General features: G+C 40.3%; 1 protein-coding gene across 2 annotated transcripts in view; it reads right to left on the bottom strand.

Moving 5' to 3' along the window:
* The window catches only part of macrod2 (mono-ADP ribosylhydrolase 2), a 422,519-nt gene that overhangs the window by 286,410 nt on the left and 113,507 nt on the right, over window positions 1-22,602 (bottom strand). For both annotated transcript variants that reach the window (XM_062430213.1, XM_062430214.1), the window contains exon 4: window positions 7,770-7,799. In XM_062430213.1, coding sequence (XP_062286197.1) covers window positions 7,770-7,799 — 30 coding nt within the window. The remainder of the gene's footprint in view (window positions 1-7,769; window positions 7,800-22,602) is intronic.

The raw sequence follows: 22,602 nt of genomic DNA, 5'->3' as shown, positions 1-22,602 counted from the left end.
GTCAGATCTCATCTCTCCATCCTACATTGCTAGGGGCAGCGGGACCAAAACTGACCACTGAGTCAACTGACAAGACAGCTCAGCATCCAGTTATCCCAGAATAAGAATCATGCGCGCGCACACACACACACACACACACACACACACACACACACACACACACACACACACACACACACACACACACACACACACACACACACACACACACACACACACACACACACACACACACACACACACACACACACACACACACACACACACACACACACACAATTGCTAATTCAGACAGACAAACAGACATGCCATCACAGAAGCAAATGTGTGCACAGTCACGTTCACACTCACGCACACTGTCATGCAAACGCACCCAGACACGTGCATGCAAAAGAAAAAGGACAGACCAAATGCAAGATCTACCCCCAAAACAGCCACAGAAAGGCCTGTGCAGGACACAAATATGCTTTGACATTGGGGCTGGTAATGCTTTGAGTTGTCTAAAATCTCAACAACTGACCCAGAAATTCTGGCGCACGTGTGGGGACGGGGGTTTGGGTCGCGTGTGATGCAATGTGGAAGAACTAAATTGACATTTTCTTGCCCATTTCTCAAGCCCTGTGGTGGTATTTTCACTTTGTGTACAATGAGAGGAGACAGAATAAGGTGGATGATCCTTAAACTGCAGTCCGAGTCCTTTGTTGTACAAAAGCATGTGAGTTACTAAGTGGTTGAAATATACATAATGGGCACAATATGCCGTGGGATTGAAAAATATCACTCTTCATGTGCCCCATTTGCAGTCAAGTCCTCTTTGAGAGGGTGAGAAAGAAAGAGAGGGTGAGAGAGGCTGCAGAGGTCAAACACAAAGGAAAACAAGCAGCTGCAATATGGTTACAGCAGCAACCCAGAGGGAAGGAGAGGACCCGACTGCAATATCACATATATTTATTTTCAACTAAATGATCCTAAGGAGTCGAGATGGTCTACTGTATGCTTGTGCCGTGTCCTTGCAGGCATACTTGAAAGCATGCAAAAGCAGAACAATGCATGCCAAAAGGTACACATAAGAGCTTTCAAAACAAACACAAATGGCCATATAACTGTTCTATGAACAAACTAAATATAAAAGAAAAAAAGAAGAAAAAATACATTTGTACTTCACCAGCACTGCAAGCCAGAATACAACCTTACTCAGAGACATCCCTAACCTGAGCTGCCTCAAGGCTTGGCTACTGCTCCAAGGTTCTGAGCTGCAGCTGGCAGAGCTAGCCACTTAAACTGATAAGGCGCCACCCTTTCTCAGTCCTCTGGTACAATATACAACGTGAGATATTCTAAAGCAGTGTAGTCACCACCTCAAATGACCCCTCAGTGGTGAAAGGCAGTGAGACCTGCTGTTACTCTGAAAATTATATTGAAAATAGGTGGTAGGGTACTAATAATAACTGGGGCTATTCTCATTCTCTATCACTAATAAAACTCCATACAACAACAAGCCCTAGTCTCTGCTGGAGTATCAAATGCACTGAAAGCTATAATATAGGTGGAAAACGGCAGGTTTTATTACTAATTAAGGCCTAAGAAGAATAAAAACATATTTTACATATCAACAACAGAACTGATATTTGTGCCTTACACATGCACACACAGTTTCCATTAAAACCATCAATTTGATAGCGAAGTGCAACTGTGAGTGTCAGAGGAGAGTCTTTCTGAGTAAGCCTGTCTATGTGTGGTCCTGGTAAGCTCCACAAAGCTAACTACACCACAGCCAGAAACAGAGAGCTCTATACAGTTTCATATGCTGATATGTGTGCTGTTTAAAGTTAGGTCCTTTCCCTCCGCACTGCAGTGCCAGAGATCAAGTGATGCCGTCAACTAGCTAATGACATGACTGCCGCAGGCGACGGCCGGCAGCTTGATTTATACATGGGGACAGAGATGAATGATTCATAGGCTAAGAGAGGGATACCAGGACACGTGGCAGCTATATGCCCCTCTCTCTTGCTCTCATTCTCAGGCACACACCTCTCCATAAATCCCATTGGAACACTCTCTTATGTCTCATAAGCTTAAGCATTACACAACTGACCAGTCCTGTTACTGGCACTCATTATGACTCTGTGTCTTTCTCTATGCCTCCGTTTATGTCTAATTTTTTCATAACTCTTCCTCAAGCTGTCCCTCTCTCCCTCTAGTGTTCATTGACTCCCTGACCATTTCCTCTTCCCTTCCCATTATAATGCAACGCTAATCCTAAATATGGAACCCACTGTTGTAGGTTAAAATGGATGGCCCAATCATTCTGCATCAATTAGTCCATCCATCACTGCTGTTTGGAGGAGGAGGAGGGAGTGTTCATGGTGACTGTTCTCAGTGAGGGTAGGAGGGAGACAGAGAAGGCATTAGAGAGAGCTTTCACGCTAAAATGCTATTTCCATCGCTATTTGGGTATCACAAACTGCAGTCCACACGATGACCTTGTTAACTGCTAATTTCAATGGAATGCCCTCTAAAATATGCCGTCTTTGTTATAATTGGGTGGAATGATCTGACAGCACGGAGGTCATTGTTACATTATATTTTGTTCAATATAATGACTGATGTTTCCGTGAGTTACATCATGTGATACCACATAATTATATAGTAATACAGATTTTTCGCACCTTCCATAAAGGCAAGAGACTACCACACAGGTGTTATAGATCACAGTCTTCTTGAAAAAAGAAAAAAGAATAAACTCATACAAACAACAATGCTGTACAAACAATTGATTTGCAGTTGAAGCTGATTGGAGTGTTACAGCTTTCTTCAGTCAGTATACTGGGTTTAAGAAAAATGTGAATGGTAGCATACAGTACAGTGTTAATGCATAAACTCAGACATGCATTAAACTGAATTCAAATAAGATTGATTTTTTTTATTATTTTTAAATTATTTAAATGAATGCCACAGGCTAAAGCCAGTGTAAGAAGGCAAACATGCAATGCCTTGTCCTGAACACAACTTATTGAAAAGAAAGGTAAAAACACTCAGTTTAGACAAAAAAGAGAAAATATTAATGTTTTGAGTTCATCCCAACACACATTTACATTGGTGCTGTCAGAAATACACTTTAAAAAGCACAGTGATCATTTTAGCACAAATACAAGGTGGACCTATATCACAGTGTAACTAACTGCCCGATAAATACGAGAAGATAAGTAAATCCCAGGGGTACCACACTGACTGAAGAATCTTTGCATTCAATTTATCTTTTTATTTATTATTATTTAGGCTACTCCATGGGGAAATATACTATCTCTGTCGTAAGTTATGCTAATGGCTCTTACTACCATCTGTGAACTGAGGACCATCAGTCAAGCATAGTGTACAATCTATGAGCTATGAGAATAATGTGTCATCTTTGAATGATTAATCATATAGTGAGGCTCTGGGGCCTCTAGAGAGCTGATGAGGCTGCGACACAGACATAAGGCCATCCGGCTTAAACCGTCAGACAACACCATCCTATATCTCGTCCACTCCCTCCCCCTGCACAGAACACCATGCACTGGCCCCCTCCAATCTACTCAATAAACAAGCCTCGGGCAGGACCCAGACAGAGGATAAAGGTTCACCTGAAGGTGACAGGAAAAGAAAACAGAGCTCTTTGCATAACAAATGGAGACAGAGATAAGCACAGTGAGGCACTTAAAAAATCTTGATAAAGGATTATCCAAACATGTCCAAAACTGGATACATTTTCTTTTTTAAGCATGCTTCTTGAGCACTGATGTAGTAAGAGCCAGTTCTGCAGTTACTGCGTAGTTCTGCTGAAATTGCAATGCTGATGTTGTGCTTCTGCGGTCAGATAAACTTACTATAAGCACATATTCTCATATTTCACACAAAGGTCAGAGCTAGGACATTATACTCCTTCAGGTAATTAGATTTGTAATTTACAGGCCTTTGCCTGCACATCATTTTCTCAGTAGAGCCACTAAGCATTTCCTAGTCATGTCATTGTGATTCTACATCCGATGACAGCTTTAGTTACAGACGAGAGTAGAGAACCACATGAGCATCACCACGGCCAGACATAATCACAGCAAGCATAATTAATCCCACATATTAGAATGTGTTGGAACTTGCTATGACTCACACCAATGTTTAGGAAACGCATGAGGGAGGAGAGCTGGGGGCACACAGCACTACAGCCTATGTTATGTAAGCAATGACAAAGGCTGGTGAGTTCAGTGAGCGTTAGCAGCCTGTGGCTAAATTAGCTCGAGTCAGGACATACAAAACAACTATGCATGAGTCCTGCTGCTTGACTGGAGCAGAGAAACGAGGCCCGACCTGAGAGGAACGATTTGTTTGGGTGGTCTAGTTAAAGCCTACTGCTAAATGGGCATCGGTTCTGGTTAGAATGCTAATGAGCCAATTCCCCTCCTGGATGGAGACATCAAAGGCAAGTGAGGCTCCCTCTCGCTGGCAACACAGGGCTTCGTGGTATCATTACATGGCTCAGTGTGTGCTTGCATGTTTGTGTGTGTGTGTGTGTGTGTGTGTGCGGGTGTGAGAAAGACACAAATGGGGGGGAGGACAGATAGACAACATGATGTTTACATTAGGTCTATTCTTTTGGGACTGTGCCAGCAATGCAGCCATGCTGTGACACACATCACACAAGCAACCTGGTACCATTCATAATTACCCTCTATTCACAGAGGCCTCATTTAGCATGCTATTATCAGAGATCATTGTTATTTCCCTCCATGAATGTATGGAATCCCAGTGAGACCAACATGTCTCACGTAGATAACAGTGCTATTTTGGTTAACCCCATTGTGTACATAATACTGAAGACATTCAACCCAGAGGGAATTCCCATCAGTGATTTCTAAGGATTTAATAGAGCACCTGGGCATAAGAATCTTTTTTAGAGTTTTTTTGTCTCCATAACTTAACGCTGAGAATATAATAATGTTTTTGGGTACAAGACACATCTCACCAAGGGCTTAAATTTCCACAAATTTCCACTCTATTCACACTGTTCTGGCTACAGGCCAACAAAACAAGCTGTGGCCGAATATCACACTTGAATTACTGATATGTACAGGTGAAACTTTTCTCTCAAAACATACATATGCATACTACAGAAAGAATAACAACTATTCCTTAAAGCCATGTAAAGCCAAGTCAGAAAAGTGTGTGGGTGATAAACTAACTTCCCATCATGAAGTTAGGACTTTGTCCAGTTTTCACATACTGGCGGGACATCAAACCTCCTGAGCTGAGAGAACCAAACATGGCTCAGGTGTGTGAGGCCAACATGATGGATCATCCTGCTGTGAAGTTTCACCTCTGCAAAGCCCTGAGAAGACAGCTGGGAGATAAGGAGGGTCCTATATGAGAGCACATCTCCTCTTCACATCGATCCCTGCCGCCACCGAGGCAGGAGGTCCTCACATGCCAAACCACAGATAGAGGTAGAGGGAGGGCCAGGGTGAGAACAGAGCGAACAGTTTTGCAGGTTTAGCAGCCACCTTCAAGCGATAAAGACACTGGAAGATAATACCTCTCTTGGCTTTGTGCAGATAAAAGACAAACGCTGTACGGCTTTGTTTTGGGGGGGAAAATAACATTTTCAGCTCTCTGGTAGATAATAGCAATCTCTCGCTGGTTATAATCATCTCCTCATTCTTTAGCATGACCAAAAAAAAAAAACCAAAAAACCCCAAAAAACAAAAAACACAAAAACAAGCTACAAAAGAAAGCACACATACGAAATAATAAAATAACGCAGACTTGCTGTGGTCATTATGAAAACGAGAAAAATGTGAGTCTTAGCATTTTAGAGTTAATTGACCTTGTATCTTGTGCCAGTAACTTGGCAGGAATAGCATCGCTGGAAGTCAATTAAGAATGAAAGGAGGCTTTGCTCTCAAAAAAATGGCACTAGCTACAATTAGAATTCCTCTGGAGTTAATAAGCACAGCTGTAGGTCACAATCAACTGAAATGTTTTCTTCCAAAGTATGACATTAATTGAAGCATAAGATCTCACGTTCCAGTGTTGACAGCTGAAAATGAGACTTCAGTTTTGTCAGTTGTTTTGAAAAGGAGCAACCTGTATTACTGTAACACCTAATGTCTAGTTGAAAAGGGATCTGAATCAATCAACAAGGCTGCATGTTTTAAGATTCAGAGTATTGTAAAAAGATGATTTGCTACAAAATAACAATAGCAGAGACAATTGCCTCTTATGTTTTTCTTTAGGTGGCAAATCAATACTGAGAGTCGACTGCAGCTGAGACAGACACCAATCAGGAGGACAGTATATCATACTTTACAGGGCCTGGGTTGGTTATGGAGACGCATGCTCGTGACCTCTGATCTCAATCACAGAAGTTGTTCAGACGGCTGTGAGCTGAGGGCCTCTCTATGTCACTGATACAGATTGGGATGCCGCACTGCTATGCAACAACGGCTGGAAAGTTTGCAGTCTTCACCACGTATCAGACGAGATGAGGGCCACTCCAAGCAGCATGATTAAATGTGAATAAGATTTCAACAGCTCTGTGTATGCTCTAATGGACACTGTGTGGGACTGTGCAGTTAACTGTGTGGCAGCTTTGATGTTGCTTTATGCTTGTCCCTTGTCTCTGATGACCCACATTTCACACCAGGTGTTTGTCTCCTTATGAATAAATAAATACAGAAAGTAGAATCATCCTGCAAATGAATAATTTTGTCCAATTTTTATTTATTTTTTTGGTTGAATTTCAAAAATGAAACTATAGAAGATCTCTGTGCATGAATAATTAGCCAAGTAAAATTACATATACCATTTTTAACAAATTACCTACTACACTCTCTTTATCCATCCTTTAGTTCAGTGGCTACAAAAACACAACTAAGGCTAAATTAATAGACGTGTAATGTGGACCAACAAATAATTATCATTTCAAAAAAACATTTGTGTCATCATGACAGAACTCACTAAATATGCATAGATGCATAGATGGATAGATGGATAGATGGATAGATGGATAGATGGATAGATGGATAGATGGATAGATGGATAGATGGATAGATGGATGGATGGATGGATGGATAGATGGACAGACCAATGTCTAATGTACCGGTTAGGATCACCCTGTACAACTGAGTGCTGTCAGGAGGCAGTGACACATCCAAAGTGACAGCCAACACAGATGGATAAACAGATAAGGCTAGAGCAGTGACCTTGTTTCATTGTTATACCATTTCAACATATCATCAAAAATTCCCCCTCGGACCAAAACTTAACATTCTACATATAACTGGATGCATTTTGGCCCAACATTGTCTCACAGTGGTGTAGAATGATTATCTCAATCATGTCACTGTAACAGTCAAATTTGAGAAAAGAACAGTGGGATTGGGCAGTAGCATTCTCCTGGAGTTCCCTACCCATTATTCCCACACCACGGTTGGCTGCCTCAGATTTCCTCCGTTACTTTGATGATAATGTTCTTCGGCAGGCTGCTAAAGTAATGACCATTTCTCAGTGTGGCATAGTGCAAGGTTCCTCTGCACTATACTCCCATGTTTTGGCCTTACAGTCTACCACATTTAACACAGACACTTGGAGCGAAATAGACACTAAAGTCTGCCAAACAGAAGAATATATAGATATATATGCCATATGCCAAATCTGATGAGTGCAACTTTAATTGCTTTAATACCATAGGAACAAACAAGGAGATGACATAATGAAAAACAAAGGCGTTTACTCACCTCCCCCTCCTCCCAGAAGACTTGAGTTTGCTGAAAAGAGAAGGGGAAAAAAAGAGTCAGTAAACTTCAAAGAGTAAGCAAATCTTTATCATTCAATAGAGTCAGCATTATTTAGTTTGGATTCTTTAACTGCACAAGTGTGGTATTTCACAAATGCACCTCTAACACACAATTTATCAAATGTGTCATTTATATCATATAATGAAGTGAACTGAGAAATTGCACTGAGATTGAGAGCAGAATACAAAGATTCATCAAAATGTACAATATATTTCAACAACATTGAAAACTAAATTTGAGAAGTTTATTTCTTGTCTTGCTCTATTTTACTGTGATCACAGAAGAAGCTGGTAGTGGGTGGGGGGGGGGGGTATAGTGGATGAAAGAGTGGAGGATAGTGCTACAGTATAGACAGCCAGGAGGGGCCTATAATTGGCTTAAATAATTATGCCGTTATATTACAGCACTTTTGTCTTTTTCTCACTTAAACCTGTAATCACACACCATTTACAAACCCAAATCTAAAAATACAGCATTAAGCATTGTGACGGTTGCCTCCAATAACATCACAGTAGTCCCAATGTAACAATAAGATGCAGCAAGAAAATGATGCCATAATTTGTTTATCTCCAATAAACAAAAGTGATCATTGTGGCAGTGTTTTTTTTCTTTGAATATTGAATTAGAGAGTTGGCAACACGTGTGATTCAGTCAGCTACTAATTTAGAGATACACACCTTAGCTGATTTCTTACTTGGCAGCCTGACAAAGGTTATGCTCAATAAAACATGTGGCTCATTAAAAGCAATTAACAGCAGCCTACAATCTGAGATTGTTGTATATACTGCTGTACAACAGAGAAATCCAGATTTCACCACAGCTCCGCAGGGTCTGGTCGTTTTGTTTGTTTGATATGAGCTGAGGGGAGCTCTTCAGTGCAAGGCTTGTGATCTTAAAGAGTGAGGATCCAATCTCAAATATGACATATGTAGAACACCACTGTTGTAAGCTTAAAGATAGTTTAGTGCTGAAATGCTGCATGACCTAACCCTGTATTCACATCAATCTCCAACTTTAGTCGTAATTTACTGGCTCATCAGAAGGTAATGTCAGAGAGCTTTTCTAAGCGGAGGACGCATCATTAAAAATGAACCTATTTTCATTTTGCTCTACCTGTCAGTTAAAGACGTCCGTTGCACATGACAGAAGAAGAGATTAGAGGGGATTTAAAGTACATCTGTTAATTTGGGTGTTAGTGAGAGTAGGTAGCCGATGTGTTTGAAGTGCAGTTCAGACAGCGGGCATTGGCAGAATCATACACTGCCACATGCCTTTAATGATCTTCAGATCCAGCTGCAGCATCGGGTATCATTAGCAGTGAACATTAGCCCATTAAAAGCTTATTATTTCTCAAAAATGTTTTAGCTCACAAGCAACAGATAATGAACATGCGGTATCAGGGAGAGCTCTCCAATCAAAGCACAATCCTTTGGCTACTTTTTTTTTTTTTTTTGTGCCTGATTACAAGCAGAAGGGGACTTCTAGTTCACTCAGCTTCCACACCTTTCTGTGGCACCATTATGGCTTTGCATTGTTCTGATTTGAGCACCTCACATATGAGTGGGCATCGGGACAAAGAAATCTGTCCCACTGCAGAATTTGTTTCGTCAAAGGGCTTTTGTTATGTGTGTTTGAGTGCACATACGGTATGAGCATAACATACACACACACAAAAACAGCAACCCAAACAGGGATGTACTGACAATCCACTGTCATGTTTACAATAGCACCTCTCCAGGTTTTTCTGTGATGAAAAAGATGCTCATGCTCTCCCAGCCTTTGTTTAGAGCTGGAATCTGTCAGCTATCAACAGCAACCAAACAACTCCAATGTGCATCATTTCCATAACAGCCTTTTATTACCAGTTTGGAAATGTTCTGTTCACATTTCTGAAGAGTGTATACATGTAGTAAAGGGAAAACAAGTACCAGATCTGACTTTGATTGGTAAATGAATAGAGATATGTGAGAGCGAGTTGTAAAAAATGTTTGTATCTTACTTTTTCCAATGGCATGAGTGTGTTTAGCTTGTTATCGTTTCTCATTATCAGTATGATGAAAGTAATAGTTTCAGTGGCAGTTCAAAGCAAGCTAATAGTAAGCTAGTTTTCAGTAAAGTCTATCATCATTCTGTAGTCTCCTGGGGAGTCTTCCTATTCATGAGCTATTAAAACACTGGGGTTTAATTACCTGACATTATGGAAATGCATACCTGAGAGGGGTGCTTCATTTACTCCACACCTAATCAGAGATTGGAGATGTGGTTGCTAATCAGTCTGACAGAATTCTTGTGCATGTGTGTGTGTGTGTGTGTGTGTGTGTGTGTGTGTGTGTGTGTGTGTGTGTGTGTGTGTGTGGGGGGGGGGGGGGGTTGGGGTGTGTATTGTAGGGGTTGTGGAGGGAGTTAAGATAAGGGTTAGGGAAGTAGTGGTTATAGGTAGGGTTAGGATAAGTCTCTAGGGAATGAATATAAGTCTATGTAATTTCCCCAAATGTAACCTAGGACAACACGAGTGTCTGTGCAAGTGTGTGTGTGGAGGGGTAGTGGTAGTGGTGAACAGGGTAGTTGACATGCTATATGCTTTCTAACCACATGCGACTTGGTATGATCACAGTGATGGCACAATGGGAGATGAAGAGCGTTCGACAGCCATCTCTGTGGAGGGTTTGATAAATATGGAAATAGAGAAGGGTAAAAAAAAAAAAAAAAAAAAAAAAAAAAGTTGCTTCATGCCTTTTCATTTCCTCTCTCCCTGCATCCTCTACTTTAATGATCAGAATGTCATGAAAACATGTTTTGGCAGTTTATCTTAACACATACGGTGCTGCGTATGCACCAAGCGGCAACCTCCGGGGCTGAAAAATGAAGCCAACGCTCAAGTGCCAAAAATTGCAGTTCCTTGAATGGCCAATTGAGGCTGGCTCCATAAACCCCATGTTAAAATGCCCAAATTTACAGCAGACATAAACATGTTTACAACCTAATACAAAAGACGATTTTGGTCTCTATAGCTAATGATGACAACAGTATGGGGGGGGTGAATATGTATGTGATTCACTCATTTAAATTTTATAAAGGCTTAAAGTTATGCATATTTAAGGACGTGACTGCTTTGAGTGACAGGTGGGGGGCCATCACAGGGAAATCACTATCATGGCAACAATGTTGGTTATGTAACCTAAACATGGCATAAACCCAGATTCACTGAGCATAGGCGTAGACATAGCTGTTGCTATTTCAATGTCTTTTCAATTCATGAAAGTTAATAGCAAGATTTGGTTTGCCTAAAAAAATATTTTCTAAAAGATCCTCTAAGTAGTACTTTTTTCTAGTAAGTACATTTTGTTTTAATGGCTCTAATGTTTTTCGATAGTGAAAACCAAAATTAGCAGTAGCTTTATCACTGTTAACCACAGACTGTCAATGCACTGTGCTAAATAATGCTAACCCTAATACTAGCAGCTATGGCATTAGGGTCAGCTCCATCCAAATCACCCGAAAATATGGTCACTTCTGGCTCCAAAAATCGACAGGCAAAAGGCTTCAAAACGGGAGTCCACAATCCAATGGATGACCTCACGGTGACTGCATCCATTATTTTTTATTTTCTATGGTATGCACACAAAATATCGGTAACCTTCAGAGTCAGAGAACTCAGCCCACAGCGATACATATCAAAGGAGACACTAAAATCCCAAATGGATGGGGACTTGCTCAAACAATCCATCTTCAAGCATGAGACAAATATGAAACAGCTGGTAGTGAAGCTATACTACAACAGAACACAGAGCAGCTCCTAACTTTTGGCACTAAAGGCTACAAGCTTCTGCCTTATTCAGTATGACTTGCTGAGAAGTGCTTCAATTATCCTGAGTGAAAATCAAAACAGAAATCCATATTTGGCTGCATTCACCCCATAATGCATATTTTATAGTGTGTGTATTAATTATAAACTAGCTCTACTTGCTGTTTGTGCCTGCCCTGGGCTCAGTCTGGCTATCATGTGGTGGATCAACACATTTCTGCCTTAAGGGAAGCAGTGAGAGAGCCAATAATTAGTATTATCAGAAGACTATTATGAGTTCCTTCTACAGTGGTTGTGAGCCTACATGTGGAATTGTCTCTTTGAATGTATGTTTAATGGGTTTTTCACTTTGCCACAAGAGCCTCATCCTCGATTTAGTGTCTGCCCATGGGTGCCCCGTGGGGAATTTTATGAATCAATATTTTTTCAAGGGCAGAATGGACCAGATCCCCACCTCCACAGCAACCACATCAGATCATATTAGACAAAATGCTGCAGTGATCTTTGAGCTTAAATATTTCAGGGAACCGGAATACCTGTTGTAGCAGTAAAAATAAGCTTTGGAGGTTTGCAATAGCCAAGGTTATGAGAAGAAAGAGTAAAGCCAAAAGAGTAGGCTATGATTTGGTGTTTGTCAGGGGGAGTGTCATCCAAGTGGTAGCCGCCACGTGGGTCATAAATCTCAGGGGAAGAGCCCCCCAGACTGGCTGGGGATGGCAGCTCATTAGGAACTGCTAGTCTACAGCATTAGGATGACCCATCAAACACATGCTTGCACTGTCACAGTGGGGACTTCCTGTCTGCCCCTTTGAACTCTTAACCCCCCACAACACTCTCATATATCTCCACCCAATGACAACACAGTGGGGCTGTTGCTGTGTATTTTCACTGTAAGAAAATATTGATAACAGAGCCTGAGCCAGATAGTGTGACAGCCACCGCTTATGAATCGTGGCACTGCATCAAGAATCCAGCACAGACAGAAAAGAATTGTGAAACCACGCACTTGCCTCAGTGTGCCCATATATTTGCAATGCATTCATAAAAATGGCTTGTGTGCATTTCGGTGTGTGTGCAGCGGGCAGTGAGGCATGGATCTGGGTTGCGTGTTTGGTGTCGTCAGCAGAGCCCTAGATCATGCAGTTAAATGGGAAGTGCTCGTGCATAACCGCAAAACCTCAAGGCAGTAAACAGATCTTGTGTCCACCTTCTGGTCTCTGCCACCTTAACTGAACCCTTTAAATATGCCCCATCGAATTCACACTCACCTTATCCTTAGCAGCCTCCCACACACTTCTCAATAAGCCCAGAGGTTAATAGTGTACTGCGCTGTGACTCTGGGATAAAAGGTGGGGTACAGAAACTAATAAAAAAAAAGTTCAGGTTGCCTGCTCTGCTGCAAATAGATAGGTTGCTGAGTCAAAAAAAATCATGGTGCAATTTTTCAAAGCAACCAGAGCCTCCACGACAATATAATGCTGCCAGCATATCTGTGTCTGCAAATCTTTCAGGCATTTAGGCAGGATTTTCGGTAAATATATCTAAGTCAAATTAACTGTGTTAAAGATAATTTTTGCCATGTTCTACAGCAGCTGTACTGTGCTGTATATATCAGTAGCTTTCACTATCACTCACTGCGGCTTTTGGGGTTGGTCTCACCTGTCCACACGAAAGGAATTCTGATAGATATTTGCAAATGTGACTGTGCACACACTAACTGTCCCAAATAAAAGCACAAACTAGGTCAATGGAGCTGCTCTTTGTAACCGCGAGTCACATCATTTTTTTCTGTATTCTTCTGCTTTAATTAGAATTCATATTCACAGCTAATTTGACACATATTAGCATCTATTACACAATGATCTGCAAATTGGAGACCTGTAATAAAGACAAATATGGGTCTTGCACAGAGAAACAAAAAGTTGATCGATCGCAGTCTTGGTTGACACAAGATGGTCATTAGATGCTCCTCCTATAGTGTTCTGATATCTAACATGTCAGCTCTGTATGTCAATGTTCAAAGAGTCAGTGAAGTGAATGACTTCGGAAATTCTTTTTGAGTGGAATAATGTGCTGCTGCTCCACACACACACACACACACACACACACACACACACACACACACACACACACACACACACACACACACACACACACACACACACACACACACACACACACACACACACACACACACACACACACACACACACACACACACACACACACTTTTCCACTCCACCAGTCTTCTTAACAAGCACTCCTCACTGCTACTGGCCTTGTACACATACACACACACACACACCAATCACATGCACAATACACATGTATGCACTAACAAACCCCAACACAACTGGAAACATTCATGCTAGGATTTGATATCTAAAGCAATCCATCTCATGTCTGTGGAAATCTGTGTTAAATTGAGGAAATTTGAATCTTTGATAATTGGGGCTCTTTCTTCTTTTAGTAGCTGGCAAAATTCAAAAAAATAGAAATAAAACTTAAACGAGCCACCAGTTGTGGGATAAGAGAAGGGAGGCAACAGTGGTATTTCTTATTTGTGGCACATTAAAAATGCATGTTACACCACACATGCTGCCTCTCCTGATAATACTGGTTCATATTTTCATTCTTTATAGCTTCTAGTGGTCCCCGGGGAGCCAGATTGAGCCAGACAAAGTTGTGGTAGAAGTGGCATGATCCCAGCAGCACATTCACACACAGACACACACAGACACACACAGACACACACACACACACACACACACACACACACACACACACACACACACACACACACACATACACACATACACACATACACACATACACACATAATAAAAAACCCCTAAAGCCCGGTTTCATGTGGAATACAACACAATGTAGTCAAAATGATGTAACTGTCACCGCAACAAGTAAGCAAGGTTGTGTCCCACCTGAGAATGTGCAATATGAACACATTTCATATCAGAGCATTATTGCAATATTAATATTAATATATATGTTGATATCACAATTTCACCAAAATATCCATCACATGCCTTTGACAGTATTCAAGCTGTAGGTACAATAATAATACATGCACGAGCACCACTTTGTCAGGCAGAAAAAAATAATAAATCTTAAAGTGAAAGCATAAATCTTAATAGTTCAGTACTGTAAATGGAATTTGGCATTTCAGCAAAGGTAATATGGTAGGTTTGCAACCAAAAAGAAGCCTTGCATTCGGCATTAATACCTGCTCTGTGTCTGCAGGTTGAGTAGATCAACTTATCAAATTGCCACTCGTTCCTCTCCTTCTAAAACACCATGTAACATGAGAATGGGTCTGGTTTCATATAATTATGCTGGGTTGAATCTATTCTTACTTTTTTAATTTAACAAAGTAAGCTGTGCCTACTAACGCACACAATAAATGCGCACGCCTGGAGTTCAACAGCCTTACGACAAACCAAATTTAATTTAAAGTACATTGCCAGCCATGTATCTCCTGTCTTCCATAACAAGTTATAGAAAGTTACAGAGGTTGTCTGCTTTGTAAAGGTTTGGGAGAACCTTGTTTATGTTAAATTGGTTTGGTGCACACAACATAAAGCAGGTCTAATTTCACATATGTGCTGATATCCTGTCACCATTAAGCACAAACACAATTTCCATTAAGTTACAGGATGGGTTGAACCTCTAAGCTGCTCTGCAATATTTTCGATTCAGCCTATTAAACGCTCACCTGGCTCAGGAATGCAGAGAATGTCTGTGGGATTCACAACTGCATGCAGTGGTTCATCCAACCTCAGCTGTGTGGATTTGCTGTGGTATGAAGCAGCCTTTAACTTATGATGGCATCATCTATAGCTTTGGAAGGCACTTGTTTGTGTGTCCAAAATCAGGCTTTAACTGTGCAAAATCACTTCACTAAAAATGATGCCAATTCTATTTTAGTTTGGATTTTACCTTGAAGCACTCATTACAATACCAGGAGACTGTGGGTTGAGTCTTAAACCAACTGATATTCTTAGTACTTGTCATACACTGTTGATGGTTGAAATTATGTTGTTTTTGCAGCTTCTTTCAAGAACTACAGTAGTACTGTTATGATGTCTGAATGTATCAATGTGACAACAGGCTGGTGTCACAGTGATTAATCCCTTTCCTCCGCAGGCTTGTCACCTCCATAACAAAGCAACAATACCAGATGCCAAAGCCAGCCCACACGTCTATTGTTATAATTACCTGACCTTCAAATCCACATTAATGAGCACAGGATGATCCCATTCTCTTTCATCATTTGGCTTCCGAGTCCTCCTTTTATCTAACAAGGTCACCTTTCACAACACTGCTTCTCCCTGAAATACACATCCCCTTCATAAATATACATCTACCTGCATCTGCTCAACCCCCAATCCTAAGAAGGCAGCTTGAAGAAATTACAAGAAAATAAAGCTGTAGGTGGGCTCGGCAAAGCGCAAGTTTGTATTTCTTCTGAAGTTGACACCAAGAGAAAGTCAATGCCACCAAAGTTAGACATAGAAAACAACTTTGTAACAACTGAAGTGTCGCTTAATAATTGTTTTTAACAGTAAAGACACAGCCTATTAACATGAACGAGGAAGACTCACAACAAGGGCTGTGAAAGCACAATGCAGGGGCAGCAGAGAGAGCGAGGTTCATTAGATGAAGTTGTTTCGATCCGTTCCCACTATTTTAATCACAAATGCACTGTGGTTGTCACAACAACATAAAACTGTCTGTGGTTTGTGAGAAACCACAAGCACAGTCTCAGAAAAACAACACATTCTTTTATTTGCTGTATTATATTTCCACAGACATGTTACAACATGATTATAGTTTAATTTAGAGAAGGTGAAACAGAGTTCCACATGATAATGAGAAAATCCTTCAAAGTAATCTTTAACTTCAAAACATAATATTAAATAATGTCTTGTGTCACAAACGTTCATGTAAATACACAAATTATACCAGTTAATGAAACATGACAATGTTAACAGCATTTATATCAGCATACTTGCATATATTAATGCATGTCTTGACATCTTAGCGCACCTCATTGCTGAAAGGCCTTGGGTGATTTAAAAAATCTTACAGTATATGCAACACAGATGGATACTGCAGACAGAAAAGATCCATACAGAAATTAAGCTAGCCTAAGCATTGTTCACTGGACATAAATGCAGTGTCAATGTGCAAAAAACACTGCAAGATATTTTTAATGATATTCACCAACCCTGTGCAAGTATGACAACTTTGAAGAGGCACCGTCATTTTCTGGGTGAGATGAAATAGGCTATCTACAAACTTCACAGGGCCCTGTGTCACTGCGGAGCTCTGGTAGGATTTGGGCCAGCAGCTGCATATTATAGATTTATCCAGTCACATTTCTGGATTTCTCGGCCTCAAGTTAATGCAGTCTCTTCCTTACTGGTGATCTGGCCTGGTATGGTAAAGACCTGCATGGCTCCTCAGGGCCTTCACAGTCCACTACCCCCAGTTAGGTACCCGCCAGGCAGTCAGACAGTTCCCCTCACAATATCCAAAATAACATGGCTGGGATTTCTCCTGACGGAGGAGCCAGGGCAGCATTAAATTGGAGATCCTCGGCTACTGAAGTGTGGTTTCTGAATCGACTTCATTTTTACATATCACTGCCTTTTCTTTGCAGGAAACAGAAGTCTGGAAATGAGGGTCTTGCCCTTGATAGCCAGGCCAAGTATATACACTCAGACTTCAGACAGACTTCATGTGTCCAATGTTAAGTGCAGAACATTGCATTAAGGAAGAGTGCATTGTCTTTTTTAACACTAAATGTATTTTAACTTCTCTTACTTCCTTAGCAAAATGCACTTAACCAGCACTTAAGAGATTCCATTCCCACCAGCGTCTATTTGATCACAGCAGTATATGTTTTGAGGTGATGTGTGAAGTGAGCCCAGGCTCCAGAAGTACTTAGTTTATGTCACACAGTCTCATCTCCCTGGAGCACCAATAGCAACCAGACTGGAGCAACTCAATCTGAAGTCCAGTAGTCAGACCGTTGTGTTATTTGTGTTAACATGGTGCAAAAATGTGTCTGTATTTCTTTTTCTGCTTATGAAGTATGGATGCTAAAATGGGTTGTATGTTGATGAAAGGAGACAGTTTGTAATTGACAATAATAAATACATTTCTACAGCTTGTATGTACATTATCTTGAGTAGAATATGACACTGTTGATAGAAGGATAGAAGTAATTAGGGGAAATGTAGTGACTCAGTATTGTACACTGGCAACACATTTGCAGTATCTAACAGAGAAACTGCCTCTAGACTAAGTTATGAAAATATATAGTGTTGAATATAGTAAGGCTAAGAAAGCATTTGCAATAATATTAAACATTTTTCTGCCTAAATATAGAGCACTTGTATAAAACTGGTGCTCCTAAATCATGTCCCTAAGTCTAACAGAGTCTAAATGAAGACATGTCAGTCCAGGCTACTGAAGTGCATGATGAAAGCTTTTAAACAGATAGGCTAATCCTTCTTAGATCAGAGATGATCTCATAAATAATCATACTTTAATTAACATTAATAGTGACAGCTGTATGGTTTGATCATAATCAGTTATTTTTTACTTATTCTATTTTAATTTCCCATACCAAAAAAAATAGGCTTCATGCAAATCTCATGTGAACAGATTTGTTCTTAAGTAGCCATGAACAAGTGATTTAAGAATATTTGTGGCATTGACTTGTTTTCTTTACTTAGACTATTATGTTCACCATTTTATCGTCATCATCATCATTATCATGGTTTCCCAATTTAATGAGGTTTTTTTTTAAATGATAAAATAATAATAATAATACTACTGACACTCCTAAATTTAGTTTAGTTTTTCTCTGCTGATTTCTGAAGCACCACACTGTGAAATACTTATTTTTATATGGCCACAAAGAGAGCAGAACAGGTCACTTTATATGGTAATTTGAAAGGCATCGATTTTGTTCATGATCAATGATCAAATCTTACATACGTGAGCAATGGACATGTTTTTGCAGGTACAAGAATTTGAGATGGAAAACTTACATGAGAAAATCTCACAGAAAAAAATAAAAGTATTCAATGGTGCAAGTCAGAGTTTTTAAGGTTATTATATCCCTGTTCCATCTCTCCACTAAAAGGGAAGAAATCTTGGTCTGTCTATATATGTATGTGTCCTTACTGTGAAATATCTAGAGAACTGTTGGGTGCATTGCTGGGGACCCAACGAAGTGCAGTGTCAAATCTGTTGCAATTTAGACATGCAACACAATCAATATTAATAAAATTTGAATAAACAGGTGATCAGTGAGCCACTCCACTCTGCAGTAGTGGGCTGGGGCTTCTGGGCTCTGTGACTGCATGTCATGATCAGAGCTGTACAACCATGCCATGAGAGAGAGGACGGGAGGACATCTTTCTATATTTGATGACATTAAAAGTTAGGCTTTGTTGCTAGCTTCCCAGCTCATTTTAAAAAAAGACAAGAGAAGAAGAGAGAGGGAGAGGGAGCTGAGAGCATGAGCAAGTGACAGAGAGACAGCAGTGGAAAGAAATGCAACATTATTTGCTGACTGTTTCACAGCGGTTATGTTCTAAACAACCATCAAACACTCAACAAATGATTTACTGTGCAGACAGACACACTTAGTTTCTGTTTCATTTTCCTCCTCTGCATTTCTCCTTTTCATTTATTCATTAAATCCAACTAATGCAGCAGTAAATACAAAGAACAACATGACAAATCTGTGTTGTGAGCGAGAGAGAGAGAGAGAGAGAGAGAGACAGAGAGAGAGAGAGAGAGAGAGAGATAGAGAGAGAGAGAGAGAGAGAGAGAGAGAGAGAGAGAGAGAGAGAGAGAGAGAGAGAGAGAGAGAGAGAGAGAGAGAGAGAGAGAGAGAGAGAGAGAGAGAGAGAGAGAGAGAGAGAGAGAAAGAGAGAGAGAGAGAGAGAGCGAGAGACCCAATAAGCCACAGCCTGGGGGACAGTGAATGAGTCACACAAACACACGTAAATGCAGCATGCATAGGATATATTGTAGCCTATATACAAAATTAATATAAATATTAACATTGTTCTTGAAACTTTCATGCCAATAAAGCCCATTCAATTGAATTGAACTGAAATGAAAAGAGACAGAGAGAGCAGCAGAGCGAAGAGAGGGAGCGGTTGAAAAGCTTTCTTTGAAACAGAAAGCCTGTGAATAAGATAAATGACTGACCAATCAGTGCTCTGCAGTGTTTTCACGTCACCTTTTAGTATCAGCACAGCTTGAGAAAATTAATTTCACATGACATGCTCTAAAAAGAGAAAAGAAGAGCGAAAACTGAGCTTTTAATCAAGAATGGACAGACTCTCAGGCTACTTTCCACGGGCAGTGCAAAACCAAGTCTCATATAAGCACAAATCGTTAGAGCAAATATACCCATTCAAATGATCGGAACTGAAGCCAAAGAAAATAAACGATCTAAGAGCCCAACATGATCGATCCAATTTATTTTAGGAAGCACATTTTCTCAAAAGCTCTCTGTTATTGTGTATTTTATTTTTATATGCAGCTCTCATTCCACTTGAAATGAGAAAATTACTTATTACTTGTGTATAATAGAACATTTGTTTCATGTTGTCAGTGTATATATTCAATCACAGCTCACATTAACAGTTTTCATTTTTCTATGCGTTAAAACAGCAATACTGGAGGCCAAGCAATTGGATGTTCCGAACAGGCACGTTTTGAAAAGGAAGAGATGAGATTCGACAACTGCACATTGATGTTACACTATTATCTCCCTGTTAGATGGTGTAGCTTTTAAATACTAACAGCTAGCTCTAATACAAGCTCTAACAGCACAACAGGAACTACACTTCCCTCACAGTTCCTACCTTTTCAACATCTGTAGTTTTTATTAGATTTTTTCTTTTTTTTAAACTGCAACAATAATAGCATAACATTGTCTTGAGCTACTTTCTTTTGTGTCGCTTGTGGATCACACGATGTTCACTTCACTGAATCTTCAAACAAGAATCTGTGGTTTTTTTCCCCCCACAAATGCATTCACACAGAATCCCAATGGATAATTTCCTGCTCACCGGAATCTGCTCCCTTTTGTTACAGGAAAACAAAAAGACAACCTGTTTCAATTGCTTATTTGAGGAGATTTAAATATGCACCCTATGAAATAGTAAAACACAGTGCTGACACCATGAGAACTATACAATCAGACAGGCAGTGTTTTCCTTTTGGCATCAAAAAAAGAGAGTGAACAAAGCAATCTATTGGCAAGATAAGGAGCAAAAAAGAAAAAAAAGAGTTAAGTTTGCCATCTTTTTTGTGTTTTTGTCTCCAGTCTTGAGCACTGTGGTTCTTGGTATTGTTCTGCTTCGAGAGTCATTTGTCTGTGTCAACTGAATTGATAGAATCTATCAGACTCCTCAAATCACAATACAATATGAAAGCAGCTCTCTTAAGGGTCTAAAAAATACCTTGCCTGGCTGACACGCATCCTGTATTAGAATCTCTCTTTGCTTCATCATCCATTCTGAAGGTGTCCAATGACTACCTTTTAGTGATATTTACACAGAGGACATGACATAGCTTAGTAGAACCTCTCTAACTACAATATCAGCCACAGAATAATGTAAAGACACCTTTTCTCCACCTTTTGCCTGAGCAGTGGCAAACATCCATTGTAAGTACCGGTAATCATCAGACACCTAAATCACCAACTTTAAACAAGGTGTGACAAGAAAATTGAAGATTGCGCACAAGGATAGAGCACCTAAGTATACAATGTACTCTTTACACACATATTACTTAAGGAGACAACTGTCTTCTCTGTATCAGAGAATGTTCCTCTAACAGACACACATAATCAACCTCATAAAACCAAATAATTGACAGACATGTGACAGGCTGAGAGACTGAAAAAGTTATCTTGGGGACACTTAGCTGGGACAACGGTTGTGTCTCTCTAAATGATATTGCCATCCCCCTGCTGAACTTTGCAGCGCTGCTTAATCCCAGCTGTTAATTGGCTTCCCTCCAAGCTCTTTATTTCATTGCTGAATCCCAGCACACACACACTGTAACCATCTTAATGCTAGGTTATGCTCTAAAGCCAAGATTTACACAAGATTTTCTCTCACTGCTGTATTGATGAAAAAGACGCGCACAGACTACTGTGAGAAAAATCAATGAACTAGCATTAGCGACTTTAGGGATTCCTGCTAGTTTAACACCCCTGTGAGAGTCACTGGCTCTCCCACCAGGAAGGTTTATGTGAGAGTGCCATCATCACCAGATGACAGATTTTTTTTGCCAGAAAGGTCCAATATAGGACTCCAATGTATCCTACTCAAATAGCACGCCCCCAGTGTTTCACATCTATGAGGTGAGCGGCTGAAGAATGTGGGCAGTAACGAGAAACAAACCCTGTGGTACTTCTAGCCAAACCAGGACGGTTTTACATGCGACTGTCAGCTTTAGTGTTCCTGTGTTAGAGCCTTTACAATAGGAGGTGGAGCAGTGAAGAGAGAGTTGCTTCACTTCGGCAGCTCCAAAACACCAATCAAACTAAATCACACTAGCACACAAGTTACATTGTGAGGGGCCTGTCACATCTGGAGAGCCAATTTATGTGGTTTTTACACTTGCTGAAGAAGATTAAGGTTTTTTGAGACACACATAGTGAGACTAACGGTGAGGCTGGCTTTGGAGCTGAATCTTAAAAGGAGAGGAAAGCACAGGGGGAGGCACCTCAAAGATTTATTTAACCCACTACTACTTATAATTCCTTTTTCTTGCACTGAAGAGATGTAAAAAAAAAAATTCTAACAATCTTGACTGGACATTTACTGAAGGAACAGATCAGTATCATCCCCTCACACTAGACTAACTGAAATCTATGGTGCCTGGAAACAGAGAAAACCCTGAATC

The sequence above is a fragment of the Scomber scombrus genome, chromosome 12 (assembly GCF_963691925.1).
Source record: "Scomber scombrus chromosome 12, fScoSco1.1, whole genome shotgun sequence".
Lineage (NCBI taxonomy): Eukaryota > Metazoa > Chordata > Actinopteri > Scombriformes > Scombridae > Scomber > Scomber scombrus.
This window is presented reverse-complemented; position numbering and strand designations above follow the sequence as displayed.